Here is a 20466-nt window from a genome sequence, read left to right as displayed (position 1 = left end):
TAGTTACCCCCTTCCCTTCTGTACAAATAGAAAGAATGTTTGCTTTACTTATTTCCCAGGGATATTGCTAGAAAAGCATTTTGAGAAATAATCTGTATTGGTAAGCCTCTTTATTATTCACAATAACATAAGGGATAGTAATCCAGTCTATTACTTACTTTGGTTGTATGACCTTAGGCAAGTCAATTAAGGTCTTAATATCCCCAGACAATTCTCTGAGACTTTTTTGTTACAGATGAGGTACAGTTCTGCACTGGTAGAAGGAGTTTCTACTCTGGAATCTCCCAACTGTGAAAAAATTAGAGGTCCCCATTTCTCCTCATGCCCTTTCTTCAAATATAAATGGCAAACTTCCTTGGATTAATTCCTTCCTCACATTCACATTTAGGGGAAGAGTTACTGAAATGTGATGGGATCAGAGCTGCCATCTTTTCCTTTGTTATGGAGAAGCTTTGACTTAAGGCTGACACTGAACCAGTACTCAGACAAGGGAAGTTCTGTGACAAGCTGGCAGGTATGCTTGTTTTCTAATACCAGCCAGAATGCTCACAGTTTTTCCAAATGTTGACAATTTACCTCTGTGAAACCTGTATACCAGAAGGAAAACTGTTGAATAAAATTAGAATAGTATTTATCACTTATAGTCTTTTCTATAGTGTTTAACACAATGTATTCCTCATTTTTCTTTCCCTGATGAGAGTTGATATCCAGAAGAAAAAAATCTTTCCTACTCACCCCAGGAATCCTTGTTTGTAATTCTTCTTACAAATTAATGGTCAATGAAAATTAATGGGGAACATATGTAGGGGGAGAGAAGGAGACTATGTGCTGACAAAATTCTCATTGCAGAAATATAAGAAGGAAGGAAATAAGAATTTATTAAACACCTACTCCGTGTCAGACACTTTGAGTAAGGAATTTATAAACTGTATCTATTTGATTCTCAGAACAATCTGGGGGGTGGGGGGGATGGAGGAAAGCAGATAGAAATTAAATGTCTTGTCCATGGCACAATTTGTAAGTGTCTGAGGCTGGATTTGAATTAAGACTTTCCCATTTCCCAAACACTCTTTCAACTCAAAACCAGGACTGTTATCTTCCTGACTGCTTCAGAAACACTGAATCAGATGTCCCCTGGTCCATGAGCTAAGTTATCAGTTCTTTGTTCTCTGACTACTAAAAGTCTACCTTAACCAATGACTAAAGTCAGTAGACTCCAAGACAAATCTTCACTAGAATGGTGGTTCTCATAAGGAAGATGAAGGGAAGCAATTATGCCAGGATTCTTATATTATTACTAAGATTGTTCAAATCAAACTTTCTTTGATAGAATTAAGGGTGTATTCAAGTCCCAGACAGAAGTAGGGTGAAATGATCAATTAAGTTGGCAGAACAGGATATGTGGTATTATGGAAAGAATATAGAATTTGGATACCAAGTATATGGATTTTAATCCCATCTTTCTCCCATCCTAGCACTGGAGCCTTAGAAATTTCATTGCACCACCTGAAACCTCAGTCTCCTCATCAGTAAAGGAGTTTGACTTCAAGATCTTAAAAGTTCTAACTCTGTGACCTACAGCACTATGTCAGTATGACTCCAACCCAAATCTACAGAATTTTGAATTTGTCTTCAACAAAGCAATTGAGAATAATCATAACTTGTACTTGTATATATGAGCAAATGCCATACATTTCATTAGGATATATATAACTAGCAGTTTTAATTTCTCTTTAAAGGTGAACATTGTTTCCCAGACTCTGAAAACTAAAATTTAACTAAATTTATTTTAAAATACAAATTTTACTTAAAAATAAAAAAATTATGAAAAGTCCCTTAATTAAACATTTACCTCTAAAATACAGAATAGCTATTTATTTTCTTAGATAATAAAATTCTTCCTAAGTTGTCCCTGCTCTCCTTATTTTGTACTTTACCATGAAGAACCAATGCTTTCATACTTAGTGACAATAAGTGAAACTTTTTAAAATTTAAGATTTTAAGATTTTGCCCCTACCAATTAGAGGCTGAGGTTGGGGAAGGAGTCATGACAGACAAAGAGGGGAAAGTTTCTAAATTGATTTTTTTCCCTGACCCAGCTGGAAGTTGTTTGGAGTCCCTCAGAATAACAGAGGGTCTCAGAAATAGAGGACAGGAAGGAATGCAGTCATCTGACCTCAGCAAGTAACTAGGCTTTATCAAGTAGTCCTGTTAGTGACCAAAGCAAACAAAGCAGCACCGTGGACAGAACTATAATTAAGCACAGAGGGTCATTCCCTAAACTCCTGAATATCTGATTCACAGATATGCCTTCTTTTTCCTTCCATATCAGAGACCCATGGAAAGTCAGAGAGGAAACCAGTGCAGGAAGTGAAGGAAGAGAGAATCCTAGTGGTGATAGCTGCAGTAACTCCCCTGAGCCTCATAAAAATGGTTCAAACCTCTGGTGGTTCTAGAGAGGGGATCACATGTGAAGCACTCTGTAATACAAACTTATATTTATGTAAGACTTCCAACGTAGACACAAGGAAATTTATATACATCATATACACCTTAATGGAGTCACATACATCATGATAATTAAGTTACTTGCTTACTAACATTCTATCACTGTCTCTCCTCCTTTTCTCAGTAATACTCACAGAAAGATCTGTCTGTATTCTTGGCTTCCAGTTCCTTTTCTCTCATTCTTTTCTAAAACTACTTTAATCTGACTTCTAATCTCAACATTCAAATGAAATTGTTCTCCTAGAAGTTAGTGATCTCTTAATTGCTAAATGCAATGACCTTTTCTTAGTACTTATTTTTTTGCCCTCTCTGAAGCATTCAATGCTTTTCAGCATTTTCTCCTCTGAGATTGTCTTCATTCTGTATTTTATGGTACTATTCTGTCTTTATTATTTTTCTACATATCTGACATCTTCTTAATTTCTTTTGTTGGATCAACATCAATATCCTGTCCATTAACTAAGTGTTCAAGACCTCTGTTTAAGTCCCTCTTTGCTTTGCTTTTTTTGCTCTCTTACCTGGTGACCATATCAGATTCCCCATAGATTCAATTATCATTGCTATTCAAATATGGAGACTCTCTTGGACTCCAGTCCAACATCACCAACTCTAGGAAGTATTAAACTGGATATCTGACAAAAATATTGGTATTTCTAAAAGATAATGCTTTAGCTATATTCTCAAAATCAACCCCTCCTTCAAAATTTCTCATTGCTGTAAAAAAAATCATCATCCTCCTCAAAACCATTAAAGATATTTTAATTCACTCACTCATCCCGAATATATAATAACTTGAAAAAGGTTATTTCCATCACTGTAATAGCTTTCATATATGTCCCCTTCATCTCTCTCAAATAGTCATTATCCTCATTTAAACTTTCATTACATCTCTTAGACTATTGTAGTAGACTTCTGATCTGCCTTCTTGAAGTAGCTCCCTATTCCAAATTCTTTGTAAAATGCAGACCTAACCATGCCACTAATGTTCACAAGAGCAAACCCCAAAGGCTGAAGTGGTTTTAGAAAGAAATTTATTAGGCTGTTTGGTAAAGAGAGCCAGAAACCAGAAATGGTTCCCCCCCACAAGTCTTTGAGAAGTTATATTATGCAGTGTTCAGATAAAGGTGTATGGACATTTATCTGATTGACCTCATAGCAGGTAGTCTCCAAGGGAAGAGCAGTTGGAGATGTAAATCAAGTAAGTCAATCTCTTCTGGAAAACCCAAAACACAACCTTTGGGTGAACTCAAAACAAAACCTGGGGGAACTCAAAACAAGTACTGAGTGGAACCTTAACATTCCTTAACATCCAACCAGTTTCCTTGGAATTCTGAGCTTAGTCTGCCCTCTCAGTAAGTTTTTGAGTTAAAAAAAGTTTTAACCACAATAAAAAAAAATTCAAAAAAAGTTCAAGCAATATCAAAGGTTCAAAGGTTCAACACAATATAAAAAATAATAAATAATCCATGCCACTTTCTTGGTTTTTTTTTTAAAGAAAACCCTAGCACTTCCACTTTACCTCAATAATCAAATAAGAACTATTTAAAGTTCCACATAGCCTATCTCCTAGGCTTCTTACACACTATTCTCTTCAACAGTCTTTGTGATCTTATCATATTTGTCTGGTTGTTGTACCCCATCTATTCAAAATTCCGTCTCCCATCTTTACGCTTTGGCACTAGTTGTCTACTGATATGATCACCCTTATCAGACTCTTAAAATCCCTGGTTTTCTTCAAGACTTAACTTAAATTCCTTCTTCTATCCAAGATTCTTACTGATCCCCCACCTCTCCTCAGCTCTAGTGATTTCTCCAATATAGCTTTGTATCTGCTCTTTAAATATTTGATATTTACCCATATTTGTGTTTGGTATATACCAATATATAGTATATTTTTCTCCCCATTAGGATGTAAGCCCTTTGAAGGAAGGGGCACCTTCAGCTTTTTTCTTTGTATCTCTAGCATTTAGTTGAATGCTTAGTTCATAATACTTTAAAAATGTTTGCTTACTTCAGTTCCCCAGTATCTAGAAGAATATCTTGTACAAAAAAGGAGCTTAATGAGTATTTGTTGAATTGAACTGGGTCTCATTTGATCCTCATCCACACAAGTTGTGTAGTAATTTTTGCAAGTGTTTTTTATAGCTGTTGTGCAGTATAACACAATTAACATGGAAGAAGAAGAATCAAACCAATATGTTTCACCTTCAACTTCATCTCTCTACTGTATCATGCTGATTCTCAATTAGATGACATTTAAGGTAAGATGCTGAAAGGTGTTGAACATCATCATAAGTCTCCTTTCCCAGACTTGTAGATTTTTTTTCCAAATCATCATAGCTTTATTGGAGAGAATTCAACAAGGCTAAAGGAGATTAAGAAAATTTGTCAGTCTTTAATTGCTTAATGGTTTTGGGCCTGTCTCCAAAGAACACTGTCTTTAATAAAAAGACAATATTTATGATTGCTTTGAGGGCACTAAGGAGATGAGGACAAAGATTATGAAGAAATAGATGAAAGCTACCTATACATATGAAATCCACAGTTTCATGATTTCAAGGCAAAAAGTCATGAGTTTTTAGGATAATGGTTGGTCTTCATTAAAATATTGAAAGAGGAGCAGCTAGGTGGCGCAGTGGTAGAGCACCGGCCCTGGAGTCAGGGGTACCTGAGTTCAAATTTGACTTCAGACACTTAATAATTACCTAGATGTGTAGAAAGACAGAGAATAGCATGATTAAGTTTGGGAAGGAGATAAAATACGATAAAGACTGAATATTTCACTTGAGAAAGTACCAATGTGAAACTGTGGGATTGACCTGTGAACATGTACTTAGACAACTACCTTCAAGTCAAATAAATACAAATTTTAATCATTAACCCAATGAACGAGTATCCCCCAACTCTTTAGTAAATCATATTTTTCTAGTTCTCAATAAGTTCTATAGAAATATTGAGGTGGACATAGTATACTAGAAAGAATACTACATTTGGAGGTACAAAATCAGGTTTTTACCTGGCCTGTTTTCTTCTCTATAAAATAAGGGGGTAGAACTAGCTAAAGGGAGTCCAGTACCTTCTACCTCTAAAACCCTATGATCTTCAACTAAAACATTAGAAATTAGAATAATCATTAGTCTATCACTCTAATTCATACTATTTTGTGAAGTCTTTTAGAGAAAAGTCCAATGATAATATATTATATTTTATTTGCTAATTTTATCTATTATTACCATCTTTTCAAAAGGGAGAACTAAGTTGGTTTTCAAAAGTAAGGAGGAAAGTTTCAGTATTTGGATCTACCTCAACATCATCCTTAGGCAAATTCAAAATCAAATGAAGTACATTTTCCATCATCCTTTCCTCTCTCTGGATACATCTTTGGACATGTCTCTATACTCATAATTATACTCCCACACTGAGGTATGTGGTTACCTCATATCCCTAGCTAAAGTGTGTGTGTTCCATAACAGCAATAGGTATAAAAATCATTTCTTTGACTTTTAAAGTCCTCTATAATCTGTTCCTTTACTTCCCTTCCAGTCTTTTGTCTCTTTGTACTCTGATCCCAGTATTTTCTGTTATCCAATGATACTAGTCTCTTTACTATTTTTTAAACTAGAAATTCCATCTCCACCTCAAGGTGTTTTCACTTGCTGTCCCTACGCCTGCAATATTCTCCCTCTTCTGATCAGTTGCTCAAATTCTTCCATGACTTCCTTCAAGTCTCTGATAAAATCTTCTGCAAAGAAGTCTTTCTAGGGAATAAATTTATGACCAAACACGAGTACATTATATACTGAAAAATGAATGATTTTGACTATATTTAATTAAAAAAGTTTTGCACTAATAAAATCAATGCTGCCGACATTAGAAGGAAAACAGGGGAGGCTAGGTGATGCAGTGTATAGAGCACCGGCCCTGGAGTCAGGAGTACCTGAGTTCAAATCCGGCCTCAGACACTTAATAATTACCTAGCCATGTGGCCTTGGGCAAGCCACTTAACCCCACTGCCTTGCAAAAACTGCAAAAAAAAAAAAAAAAAAAAAATAAGGAAAACAGAAAGTTGGGAAATAATCTTTACTAACAGGAGTTCTGTTAAAGGTCTCATTTCTAAAATATATAGAGAATTGTATCAAATTTATACAGTCAAAAGTCATTTCCCAATTGATAAATGGTCGAAAGATGAAGAAATTAAAGCACTATCTATATAATCATGTGAAAAAATGCTCCAAATCATTATTGATTAGAGAAATGCAAATTAAAACAACAATCTCACACCTATCAGATCAGCCAAGATGAGAAAAAGGGGAAATGATCAATGTTGGAGGGGTTGTGGGAGGATTGGGACATTGATGCATTTTTGGTGAAGTTGTCAACAGATCCAATCTTTCTGGAAAGCAATATGGAACTATGACCAAAGAGCAATTAAACTGTTCATACCTGAAGAAATTATAGAAAAAGGAAAAAGTTCTACTTGTTGCAAAATATTCATAGCAGCTTTTTTTGTAGTGGCAAAGAACTGGAAATTGAGGGGATGCCCATCAATTGGGGAATGACTAAACAAGTTATAGTACATGAATACTATGGAATACTATTGTCCTATGGGAAACCATAAATGGTCAGATTCTAGAGAAGCATGGAATGATTTATGGGATCTGATGCTGAGCGAAGGGAGTAGAACCAAGATAATGTACACATCAACAACACTGTGAGATGAACAACCTTGATGGAAGCAGCTCCCCTCAGCAGTCCATTGAGCAAGAACAACTGTATTAGACTGGCTATAGACTGTATTATCCCTATTCAGAGGAAGTAAAACAAAACAAAGCACAACTCACAAAAAAAAACAACCTTTCAGAATCTGATGAACATTTTATAAAAATTATCTCTTATGTATCTCTTTCCCTTAATCCTAATTCCTCATACCAAAAATTACTAATCTGTAAACATTTGTCAAATTATGTATGTACAATGTTAATTTGACTGTTCCTTGATGGAGAATGGGAAGGGAGGGTGGAAGGAAATTTTGTAACTTAAAAACATATATGTACATATTGATGAAAATAAATTAATTAATTAATTTTTTAAAAAAAGAAAAGAAAAACCCTAAAAACAAGAGGGAAAAAAAGAAGTCTTTCTAGGTCCCCATCCCAGTTTAATTTGTTTTGAATATATATTGGTTCATATATTGTCTCTCCCTATTAGACTATAGGATCCTTAATATTTGAGACTTTTACCCATCTTTTTGTCTTCAGCAACTAGCACAGTGGTTGGAATTTAGTTGACACTTGCTGTTTGGCTAATTTTGAGTAGAATTAAGCATACATATAAATTGTTATATTTCATTTGTTATTTTCAGTTATTATTACCATTTTTTATAAGGGAGAAGAGCTAAGCTCATTTTCAAAAATAAAGGGAAAAATACTAAAATTTAATACTCAGACTAGTGCAGTTTTCCTTATCTCCTATGTTATCCCGGAATTCCAGGGGAAGGAAGTGGCTGGAGCTAAATCCATGTGTAAACTCAGGAGATAATCACAATGATTCTACCACTATGAGGGTCAAGTTCAGCAGGGAAATATCAGAAAACTGAGGACAGGGTTATTCAAGAATGAGGCAAAATCAGATATGAATATTCAGGTACATGTTGAAATCACAAGGAAGATGGACAAGAGAAAAACACGAGAAGAGGGAAAAAAGAATCCAATTTGTTACTGATATTCAAAAGATATATGGAGCTTGTTTTCAGTCTCTAGTTTGATGTCATTGAATTCAGTGATCACTAGGTCACCTAGGATCCCAACTTTGATGTCTACTAAGGTTCACCGTCTCTAAGTAACCTGTTCCTTAAATCTTTTTCTGACCCAGAGTGCAAGTGTAGCTCTCCAAGATGGCCAACCTTCTGCTAACTAACATGAATTGCTCATAATTGCTTCCTAAGACCATCAAATTTGGAGCTAGAAAGAACTGAAAGATCATCCAGATCAAGGGGTCTTAAACTTTTTTTTTTTATGATGAATCCCTTTGGCACTCTGGTGAATACTTTGGACCCCTTCTCAGAAAAAAAAAAGTTTTGAAATGCATAAAATGAAATACATGGGATTAAAATGAAACAAATTATATTAAGATATAGATTTCAAAAATATTTCTAAGATGAGTAAACAAACTTCAAGTAAAGAATCCCTGATCTAATCTTGCTCTCTCATTTTACAAATAAGAAAACTGAGATTCAGAAAGATAAAATAACTTGTCCAAAGTCACAGAACTAGGGGTAGCTAGGTAGTACAGTGGATAGAGCATTGGCCTTGGAGTCAGGAGTACCTGAGTTCAAATACAGCCTCAGACACTTAATAATTACATAGCTGTGTGACCTTGGGCAAGTCACTTAACCCCAATGCCTTGCAAAAAAATAAATAAATAAACCAAAGTCACAGAACTGCTGACAGAACCAGGATTTAAACTCAAGTTGTCTAACATAGATAGATAGATTGATAATAGATAGATAGAGAAAGAGGGAAAGACAGAAAGAAAGAAAGATAGATAAATAGATAATAAATATGTAAACAGGTAGATAAAATGTCAAATAAGCAGGAATTTTTGGCAAAGAATTAAAGAACAGAAATTATGAAGAAATAAAGAGACTTCAGGGTTCTCATCCTGGCTGACTGGAAGAATTGCATTACTATCAACAAAAACAAGGAAGCTTTTAGAAAGCTCAATGTTGAGGTCCTATTGGTTATATGGTTATGTTGCTAAATTATTGGTTATATGAACTCTGTTAGAAGTCCTATTGGTAATACATAATTAAATATGGAGGGAAGTATTGTCAATCTTCTACAGAAATCCACACTGGTCATGTAAGCAAATGATTGAATAGGCTCATACTCTCTCTTGATCTCTCCTCTTACTCTCCAACATAAAGATTCAGACAATTGTGTTATAATGAAAAAGCTGGGGGAAAAGATTTTCATGATCTCTTATATTCATTCAGTGCAAAGAGGCACTAGAAGGGTTTTAATTAAGTTCTAATAATTGAATATCATCCTATTACAAGGGAAGGATAGCTGTCTAAAAGTACAAGAAAAGAGAAAAGTATGATAACATTCATCTGCATGAAATACCAGCTTTAGTTAACTCAGAAAAAATTGATATAACTTCAAGTTGAGTCTGTGAATTTTTCTTCAAATTGATAGAGAAAAGAGTGGAGTGTGCAAAAATGATTCATTAAAAAGCATTAGGTGAAACCCAAAAGAAAATGACATTAGAGTGAAAAGTTATATCTTTGCTCCTCTTGTCTGACTTACCTGCCCTATTTTAGATCTATAGGGTAATGAAACATATTCACCCTGGACCTAAAAAGGACATTTAAAGGTTTTGCTAAACATGAGAGTTGGATTCTCTGGAGCCATTCAGACTGCTTATTGACTGATAAAAATCATCTCAGTTCTTATAACTGGGCTAAAGAATCAATATAGAACAATGTTCAGATTCCAGCTCATGCCATATAGGTCCCAAATGGTTGTTAATAATTTTAAAACTTCACAACAAATGGTAGGTTATGTTTTCAGTTTGTCATTATCTCTACTGAGAAATCTCTTCTGTGTGAAGAATATGAGCACCAATATTCACCTTCCTTCTTCTCTGCCTGCTATTCCAGCTGCCACTGAAGTGTCCTTCTCCTTTGATGTTGGAAATGGGCCAGTGGAGATTGTTGTTAGATCTCCTTCTCCACTCAATGATGACCAGTGGCACCGAGTCATTGCTGAAAGAAACGTCAAGCAGGCAAGTCTGCAGGTAGACCAGTTGCCCCAGCAGGTGCGGAAGGCACCTACAGAAGGTCACACACGCCTAGAGCTTTACAGTCAGCTGTATGTGGGTAAGTACCATCAATTCTATCACCTTCAAAGTGACAGAAAACAGTTTCTTGTCTCACATGGCTGATTCTGATATAGGTATTTCTGTGAACTAGAGTGTTTTCTCCCAATTTTGTACTTCTCTGATCTGTTAGGAGACCAATAGTTGTAATATTTGTGCAGTGATAGGACTTACCTATCATCACACAACTAATAAGTAGAAAAAGTAGAAACTAAACCACAATCTTCCTCAATCCAGTATTCTACCCACAACCCCATGCCCCCTTATACTGTATCCTTCACAGAGCCATGTGAAGAAAAGAAATTTATTCAACTTTGTTTTCCAGAGTGAGAATCTTTTAGGAAATGAACAGTTGTATATTGAATAGAAATGAAGGTTGTTTGAGACACTCTGGTGAATACTTGTAGAACCACACTGAGATTCCCAGATGTTTTGCAGTTGAAGCTTAACTGGGCTAACTGTAAAATGTTACTGTCTCAGTCCACAGCTTGAAATTTTGAGGTTTTTATCCATGTTGATTTTCCTTCCAACAATATAGATCAGAAACCATTCACAGCTTCCCTTCCTGTGTGACTCTTGTCCATTTAAAAAACACTAAATTTTAAATTTTTTTAGGTATAATTTCCTCCTACCCTTAACACAGAAAGGTCCCTGAGTAACTCAAATTTCAGGTCCTTGGTTGATTTTCCAAAATAAGGAAATATGAATTATTTTTAGAAGGTTGTGTGCTCAATGAACAAAATCCAGTACAAGGCAGTTCTTGTTTTACTTAAGAAGATGATTCCACAGACCTCTACATAAAACAATTTTTACATAATAAAACTTTACACTTACCTATCCCCTTCATTTAGTCTTTATAACAAAGGTATACACACAAAATATTAAAATGTACTAAAATGCAGATATATTAAATGCTGTACCATGATAATAAACAAAATTATGAAAAGTTAATAATAATGTACAGTAATATTAACATAAGTGTGCAGTATGTTGCCCCTTCCTCACCCACTTCATCTAGTCTGTTTCACTGCTGGTTGACTGTACAACATTTTTAAGAGGCAATCAAGACCCAGGCAGTGGCTCTTTTTTCCCATTGTATATCTGGTGTTAGCAAGCAATAGCTACAGTTAATCTTCAAACCTTTAAAAATCTTGAAGCATTTGTGGGGTGGCTAGATAGCACAATGGATAAAGCACTGGCCCTGGAGTCAGGAGTACCTGGGTTCAAATCCCATCTCAGACATTTAGTAATGACCTAGCTGTATGGCCTTGGACAAGCCACTTAACCCCATTTACCTTAAAAAAAACAAAAATCTTGAAGTATTTGGATCCATATTTTCAATACCAGAAAAAAATGTGCTTATATAATAAAATACTTCTGCCAACTGTTTCATTGTGAACTGTTCCCATTCTACCATGGGTTCTGAAGTTTTCCTTTCTCCTGCAATCATTGCAACTACCAGCTCATTCAGATCTTCATTCAAAAATTCTTCTTCCTGAAACTTCAATTCCTCCATATCATTTTTTTCTTTTAGAAATCATATTTCTTTCAGAGTTCCTTATACAAAGTCAAATTTACCTTGGATAACTGGAATTATAACTGTAGTGATGATCTGATCTAGAGCTTCTCTGATACATGGTTAACATGATTAAAATGGTAGCTTCTTAGACCTACAAACCCAATATATCAACAGTCAGCTCACTCTGGGAAACTAGCTCATGCTATCCAAATTTGCAAGGAACAAATGTCTCTGACATGATACCTCATCACTAATAAATACATTTCTTTCTTAGTCTAGGATTTTACATGGAATGGAATGTTAGTAATACTTCTGTTTCTTAGGGATGGCTAGGTGGTGTAGTGGATAGAGCACCAGCCCTGGAGTCAGGAGGACCTGAGTTCAAATATGACCTCAGACACTTAATAATTACCTGGCTGTGTGGCCTTGGGCAAGCCATTTACTTAATAATTACTTGGCTGTGTGGCCTTGGGCAAGCCATTTACTTAATAATTACCTGGCTGTGTGGCCTTGGGCAAGCCATTTAACTCCATTTGCCTCACAAAAAAAAGCCTAAAAAGAAATACTTCTGTTTCTTTTTTTGTTTTATTCAATGCCTTTTGGTTTCCCTTTCTATTTAAATCCTCCCTTTAACCAAGAAAAACAATTGATAAAATATATGATGCATGGACCATGTATGATAATGTACATAATATACTGCCTGGATTGTCCCTTATTTTTCTGCTGAGAGTAGAGGAATGCTTCATTCTGTATTTTCTAGGATAGTTTTTCTTTTTTTTTTCTTTTGTTTTACTTATTCAAAGTTCATATTGCTTTAGGAATATTTTTCTAAAACTGATGGCTTGTAAGCCACCACCTCCAGGTGTGTGTGTGTGTGTGTGTGTATGTGTGTGTGTGTGTATACTTTCTTTGGGGGGAATAGACATAAAAATTTGAAATGCATAGTCACAAGAATTTATTAAATTCCTACTATGTATTGAGTACTGGGGATTCTAAAACAGAAATGAAAAAATAATCACTGTTTTCAAGGAGCATATTTTCTTTTGCTTTTTGAAAACAAATGATAAAGGGATACATGAGGAATAGGGTATAGGACTGTTACTGGTGGTGCTAAGCTAAAATATTCTTCAAGTAATGTATTTATAAGGCTTTATAACGATTGACTTTGCCAATAGTATCCACAGTGATGCAGTATAGTGGATAATACTGCTATCAGAAATCAAAAGGACCTGAGTTTAAGTTATGCTTCTAGTCCATAACAGCTGTGTGTGACCATGGATAAGTCACTTAACTTCTTTTTCTAAAACTTTAAATTGGAGATGAAGCTGAAGGAATCTTCCTTATGCACATAAGGACCCATCCTCTGCCTTCATCAAAGGAACAAGTTTTTCCAAATAGCCCCTATATTGCTGGAAAAGTAAAGGTCACCTGTAAATAAAAAGTCAGGTGATTTTTTTTCAGAAATATGTTTGGGATGGAAGTCCCAAGGAAGTATCCTTAGAGATACTATATTTATCCTTACATAAACACTTTGAATATGATTATGCTTAGTATAGTCTCTATGATGGTCTTTTCTGTTTTATTTTGTTTTTTTTTCTTTTTCAGATTAAGGCTAGGCTCCTTACTTTTAATTTCCTGATGGTTTAGAATAACGTATTATGATTCCCTTGGAACAATCCTGACTGTAGTTCTTTTCCTAAGTAGGACTCTCCAAATTGCACTACAGCAGTAATAGCCTACAGGTGGCTGATCCCAGGGAGACAGCCTCACTTGTCAGTCAGTTCCCTGAACTGTGAAATCCAGTTACACAAAAGCCAGTTGTCACAAACTATTAGACTGGGAATCAGGAGACAGAGTCTAATCCTTACTCTGCCACTGGGTGACCTTCAGCAGGACACAACTTCTGAGTGGGAACTGAAGGTCTAGAAAAAGTCATTCCCAGGCAGTTAGTTTCTTCATCTGTAAAATGAGGCGTCTGAGCAATGGTCATCCCTTCCATCCCAAACATTTTGCAGAGGTTTATGTGTCTTTCCTGCTCATACTCTGATCCTCCTTTTCTCTTTCTTTCTAAATTTTCATCCCAGACCACCCTTCCTTTTATTTATATTTTTCAATCAGTTGATCTGCAAGTGGATGGTTTTAGCTATCAGTCACTTGAGGAAGGTGCAGTTATCAAGCATATCCTTCAAAGGATGGAGTTCAATGGTTCCACTTATATGCTACAATATCCTCTTCCTGATAGGGTATCACTCACCCCCTTTGAAAATACTAATAAAAGGGGCGGCTAGGTGGCATAGTGGATGAAGCACCCGCCTTGGAGTCAGGAGTACATGGGTTCAAATCCGACCTCAGACACTTACTAATTACCTAGCTGTGTGGCCTTGGGCAAGCCATTTAACCCCATTTGCCTTGCAGCAAAAACCTAAAAAAAAAATACTAATAAAAGAAGGGAAAAGTAGGACCAGCTACATGTAATTTTAAATGCACCAAGAAAATATCATTACAAGGAGTTATGGCAAGCAATGGAAATTCAGTTCTATAGCACTGACTTATTAGAGAAAAAAATAACAGAGAAATTTTTAAAAGCCACAAAGAGAAAATAGCTGCTGGTGTTTATCCAGGGCTCCACTGAGGACTTTTCTGTGTTCTGAACTATAATAAGCAGCTAGCATATGACTGGTTCCCTGGATGGCCTGGCAGTAACTTGTCCATCACACAGCTTTCTCTAGTCATGGTCCAGGTGCTGGGACTCTCATCCTATGTAGGCAGCCATAGACCAGATTTCTTTATAGGGCTAGTGAGCAGCAGGCATGCCCATGGTCATCCCATAAATGAGGCTGATAACATACTGGAGTCAGCTGAAGCCCCTTTTGATTATAAAGTATCTCAGGGAGCTCAGAGTATTGGCAGCAGCAGTGGAAGTGACCAGACTATGATGACAGAGGAATAGGATGGCAGTTGGGAACCCAGTTATCACTGGCCTCACACCTGGGGACCTAGACTTCTGGTCCAGACCATGACAAGACAGGCAGCAGGTGTGGGCACTAGTGGGAGGCAGGCTGGGCATGAGTTAAGGCAAGAGAGCATTAGGATCAGAGGCAATGAATCAGTCAATAAATCAAATATAGTGAACAAGAACTGTAACCTGCTAGTTTCCTCCTTCAGAAAGAAGATAGGTTTCCTGACAGCATCTGAAGCCATTTGGGAAATTATTATACTTAGAACCTCAGATGTATTTAATTGGATTAATATTCTATTCTAAAAGCAATTTTACTCCTGGTTCATTTTTTTTTTTAATTTTTGCAAGGCAATGGGGTTAAGTAGCTTGCCCAAGGCCACACAGCTAGGCATTTATTAAATGTCTGAGGCCAAGTACTCCTGACTCCAGGGCCAGTGCTCTATCCACTGCACCACCTAGCCACCCCCTGGTTTACTTTCAAAGGAAAGAGGGAATCATCTTCATCCACACAAGAGCTTTGTTTTGGGGGGGGGGGTTTTACACCTGGTTATTCCTAGTGCCCTTATAATTTCAGAAGCAGGATTTGTCCTGGGGCTAGGGTACCACTGATGACTCAGGATTCCTGAAAGACTGAGAAGAAAATTAAATTTAAATCAACAAGTATTTATTGTCTACAGAGTGCCTGAGATAAGAAAACCAAATCATAACAAGCCCTTACAGTGACAGACTTGCTGGGTTCTGCTGAGGACATACATGTGCCTACTTATTTACAAGACTTCCCAATTTGAATGTGAGTTCAAATTTTAGGGCAGGGATTGTGTTTTGCCTCCCCCCCCCCCCATCCTCAGAGCTTTGCAGAGAGTCTCTGGTGCATAGGTGGCGCAGCTAGGTGGAGTAGTGGATAGAGCCCAGACCCTGAAGTTAGGTGGACCTGAGTTGAAATGTAACCTCATATACTTGACACTTCCTAGCTGTGTGACCTTGGGAAAGACTTTTAATCCTGATTACCTCACTTCCAGGGCCATCTTCAGTCATCCTGATCCATATCTGGTCACTGGGCCAAGAGAATGTGAGGCTGTAGCCTCTTACTCAAATTCAATTCACTTGCTTGTCATGGCATCACTCCCTGATGTTTTCTTCAAGAACAAAGGACAAGTGGCAGCTGGGTGATTCAGTGGATAGAGCATTAGCCCTGGAGTCAGGATGATCTGAGTTCAAATCCAGCCTCAGATACTAATAATTATGTGTGATCTTAGGCAAGTCACTTAACCCCATTGCCTTGCCAAAAAAAAAAAAAGAAGACAAACAAAAATAACTTGTTGACTGACTAAGGGTTGAATCTATGATCTCATCAGTGTAGGAATTCTAATGATGCAGGTAAGAAATAGTCTCTCCAAGATAAAGTCTTAGCTTGAAGGATTAAGAAACTGAATCAGGATCACACAACTTGAAGGATTAAGAGACTTGTCCTGATCACACAGTCAATTGTATTCTGGCTTCAAGTGGAGTGGAGCTACACTTGACTCCTCATTTGCTATAAAATGCCACCTGACTTCTCATTTGCTATAAAAAGAGGGTGGTTCAGTGGATAGAGCACTGGACCAACCTGACTCCATATCTGTCCTCAGACATTTACAAGCTGTCTGACTCTGGGCAAGCCCAAGTCACTTAATCTGCATGGCCCAGTTTCTGCATCTGTAAATTGGGAATAATAACACCTACTGACTGAGCATTATCCAGGATAAAGATCAAATAAAAATCAAATGAAACTATTTTAAAAGCATTTTGAAAGGTCTATATAAGGACTATCTATTATTTTAAGTAAATTCCCTAAATTTTTTTAAATGGGTCCTAATAACTAGGAAATGAAAAATGAAAGGAAGGATTGGGAAAGACCTAAGATGGGAACTGAACTGTGCTCTAAAGAAAGCTTGTTGTTTAATCATGTCCAACTCTTCATGACCCCTTCTTAGAGTTTTCTTTTTTTTTCTTTTTTTAGGTTTTTGCAAGGCAAATGGGGTTAAGTGGTTTGCCCAAGACCACACAGCTAGGTAATTATTAAGTGTCTGAGACTGGATTCGAACCCAGGTACTCCTGACTCCAAGGCCAGTGCTTTATCCACTATGTCACCTAGCCACCCATCTTAGAGTTTTTTTGACAGAGGTGCTGGAGTGATTTGCCATTTCCTTCTCTAGCTCATTTTACAGATGAGAAAACTGAGGCAAACAAGATTAAGGACTTGCCCAGTGTCTCACAGCTGGTAAGTGACTAAGGCTGGATTTGAACTCAAGAAGATGAGTCTTTGGAGCTCATCTTCTGCAAACCCCCAGCTGACCCATCTAAAGGGGTAAGAGGGATGTTTTATAGCAGGCAGAGGTAAGGGGGTAGAGCAAACAAACATTTGAATAATTATTGTGGCTCCTTTCTGAGGCCAAGCTTGGCTAGAAACCATGTAGGAAAACAGAACCACACCATATAGCTCTATTTGGTCAGCTGTTCCTCTTATACACTGAATTCCAAAAGAAGGAATGGATGCTTGCCATTATCATGTCAAATGACAGAGGGAATGGGAAATTCAGACATTTGTATGCAAGAGAAGAAAGATGGTACTCTATGGATGTGAAATTTTCCCAGTTCTGTGTAACAGGGAAATAGCAACTTCTAATAGCTGAACAAGTTTGGAATAAGGGCATGCAGTCTCACGTCCTCTGATTAGAAACAGAAGAGAAAGTGTTTGTATTCTGTTTTCCATTTCCTGTGTACTGACTCCCAGGTGAGTGACTGTGCTATCAGAATAGCCAAGCTGAAAATAAAAAATGAAACACCTCCCCACTGGAATTTGGCTCCCTGCATGAGGCCTTGTAGCAAATCTCTAGCATTACAATGGTAAGTCTGATATCAGCCTGGAGCAGTTATCAAAAGAAGGGAAATAAAATTCACCAACCCCTTTAAATAGAATGGGACCATTTTTTGAAGGTTGGGGGGATATAATACAGAGTGGAATGTTAGGTCTAAGTCCACTATATTTTTTTCTTTTTCTACTTCCCCAAAGCAAAATTCCAGCACCACCTTTTATTAAGCCCTTATTCTATCCTCAAACCAACTACAATTTTTTTTTATTATATTCATGAAACTTACACCTAAATCCTTTTCTCAAAGTTTGAATACTGCTTGATTTCCTTTGGGATCTTTTTTTAAAAATTCTAATACACTGGATAAAATGAAGATTGAATACAGGTAAACAGAAAGAAATGGTCTTCTCACAAAGCTAAGATTACATGAGAATCCACACTTCACACCTGTCTCTACACAAATATCCTTCTCAATGCCACTGATACCTAAGCAAGAGATCTTCTGTATGAGCTTAATTCATGAACTTCCTGCCTTCTCCCTCTTACCTTCTCTCTCAAAGTTTACCATTATTAAATAAAAAACTAATCAATTGGAGAGAACAAATGAGGATGGTAACCACTCCCATGACCAATTTGTAAATTACTGCAATTTTCTTTGGTATTTGGAGTTATTAAGTATTCTAAAGGCAGCTAGGTGGCACAGTGGCTAGAGCTCCAGGATTGGAGTTAGGAGGACTTGAGTTCAAATTTGGCCTTAGATATTTACTAGCTGTGTGACCTTGGGCAAGTCACTCAACCCCAATTGCCTCAAAAAAAAAAGCAATGAGTATTATGTATTCTAGATGAGAAAAACTATGTAGAGCAAAAATACAAACATCATATGGTAAGTTGGGTGTACTCTCACTCTTGACTATGTTAACATCAGTTTGTCCTCTCAGTCACATGCAATACATCTATCTAGGGATCTCATTCTCCTCTAGTATTCCTTGGGTCCTATCTTTTAATAGTTCTTTGCTTTGGGGATTTTTTCCCCTTCAAACCCTAGCACCTCAACTGACAGCTTGATTACTTTCCCTTTTGGTGTCTGCCACTCAATCTCTAAATTAAAATCTTCTGTTTCTTCCCCAAGACCAACTGCCATAGAATTACTTTCACTCTTAGGAGAGAAATACTCTAAACTTCTCCCCTTCTTTTGCTATCTTACAACTCAATAATTTTACCATTTAACAACTCAACAAAGTCAATAAACTGTTTGCAAAATTATATCTACTTATCTTAAACTTATGCATTTCAACAGTTTAAGTAGAAGCTTTTTTAATTAAAAAAAACAATGATTTCCCTATAAATCAAAGAATTAGAAAATATAAAGTTTAGCACAGTACACATATTACATGGTAGGTCCCATATAAATGCTTATTATCTTCTGTTCTCCTAATACTGCCATCATTTTCCAAATGAGAAACAAAAATCCAAAAGGTTTGAAAAGATTTGCCCAAAGGTATTCAACTAGTAAGTAGTGGGTCCAGGATCTAAGTTCAATTCTTGGACTCTAGACTCCTTTAGAAAATATTTGTTGTTTTTGTTTTTTGTATGCTGACAGAAAAATTGGGATGATTTAGAGGGAATTTTATAGTCTCTAGTGTAGTCTATCTCCATATATGTATTCAGGATGAATGCATGCATTTTGCCTACTGCATACAGCTACTGCATGTCACAAGCACTCAACTTCTCATGAACTTGAGATAATTGCTACCTCTTGATTTTTATGACCTAACAACGCCCAGTGCTTTGTGTATAATAGACCTGAATAAGAGAATTTGACATATTTAGTGAACAAGCTTTTATAAAATATAAATCCTGTGTTTGGACTTTTGCTATGTATTTGAGAAAAAAGTTTAGATTTCATCAAAGAACTGTGTGCACATAACTATATAAAAAATAATATTTGGGGGACAGGAAGACTTTGATATGTGGAAGGTGGGTCAGAAAACATTTCTTGCAGGAGGTGACAAACTGAGTTTTGAGGTGAACTGGGGATAACAAGAGGTAGAGATAAGGAGGGAGTGTTACAGGTATTGAGAACAAGTAGTGATGATGATGATGATGATGATGATGATGATGATGTTGACGATATTGTTTGTCCTTCCTTCTAAAAGAAGACCACAACATCATGCATATGATGCCATGACAAAGAAGTAAACTGGATTTGAGTGAGGGGACTAAGTCACCTGTCTCACTTTCTCCTCCAGAGCCATCTCAGTTCAGTGGCCAGATATGGATCAGGACAACTAGAGAAGGCCCTGGATGTGAGGCAATTGGGATTAAGTGACTTATCCAAGGTTCACACAGCTAGTAAGCATCAAGTGTCTCAGATCACATTTGAACTCAGGTCTTGACTCCAGGGCTGAGGCTCTGTCCCCAGCTCACCTGGCTTACCACAAAGGAGCCAGCAGTATAACAAAAGATCAAAAAATAGAAGATGACCTGCTAGGTGTGAGGGAGAAATATCACAAAGTAGTTTGACTAGGCCAGAGAGTTTGTAAACATTAGTAACAGAACAGACTAGAAAATTAAGCTAGACTACAAAGAGCTTGAAATGCCAAAAAAGAGTATTTTCGGTATGATCTTAGAGGTGATAGGGAGCCACTGGAGTTGAAATGAATTTAAAAAATAATAAAGAGTTCATGGTTCTGTTGTACCTAATAAGTCACAGAGCACATTTTCTTTTATAAAAAACCCTTGAAGAAGGT

At 36.7% G+C, this 20466-nt stretch overlaps 1 protein-coding gene across 1 annotated transcript in view; it reads left to right on the top strand.

Moving 5' to 3' along the window:
* Positions 1-20466, top strand: part of CNTNAP2 (contactin associated protein 2) — a 2968630-nt gene that overhangs the window by 2612516 nt on the left and 335648 nt on the right. Inside the window, exon 17 of the mRNA XM_074193472.1 lies at positions 10169-10387. Within this exon, the coding sequence (XP_074049573.1) occupies positions 10169-10387 (219 nt within the window). The remainder of the gene's footprint in view (positions 1-10168; positions 10388-20466) is intronic.

The sequence above is a fragment of the Macrotis lagotis genome, chromosome 7 (assembly GCF_037893015.1).
Source record: "Macrotis lagotis isolate mMagLag1 chromosome 7, bilby.v1.9.chrom.fasta, whole genome shotgun sequence".
NCBI classification, from domain to species: domain Eukaryota; kingdom Metazoa; phylum Chordata; class Mammalia; order Peramelemorphia; family Peramelidae; genus Macrotis; species Macrotis lagotis.
The sequence above is the reverse complement of the archived record's forward strand: the minus strand, read 5'-3'. Positions and strand labels throughout refer to the sequence as shown.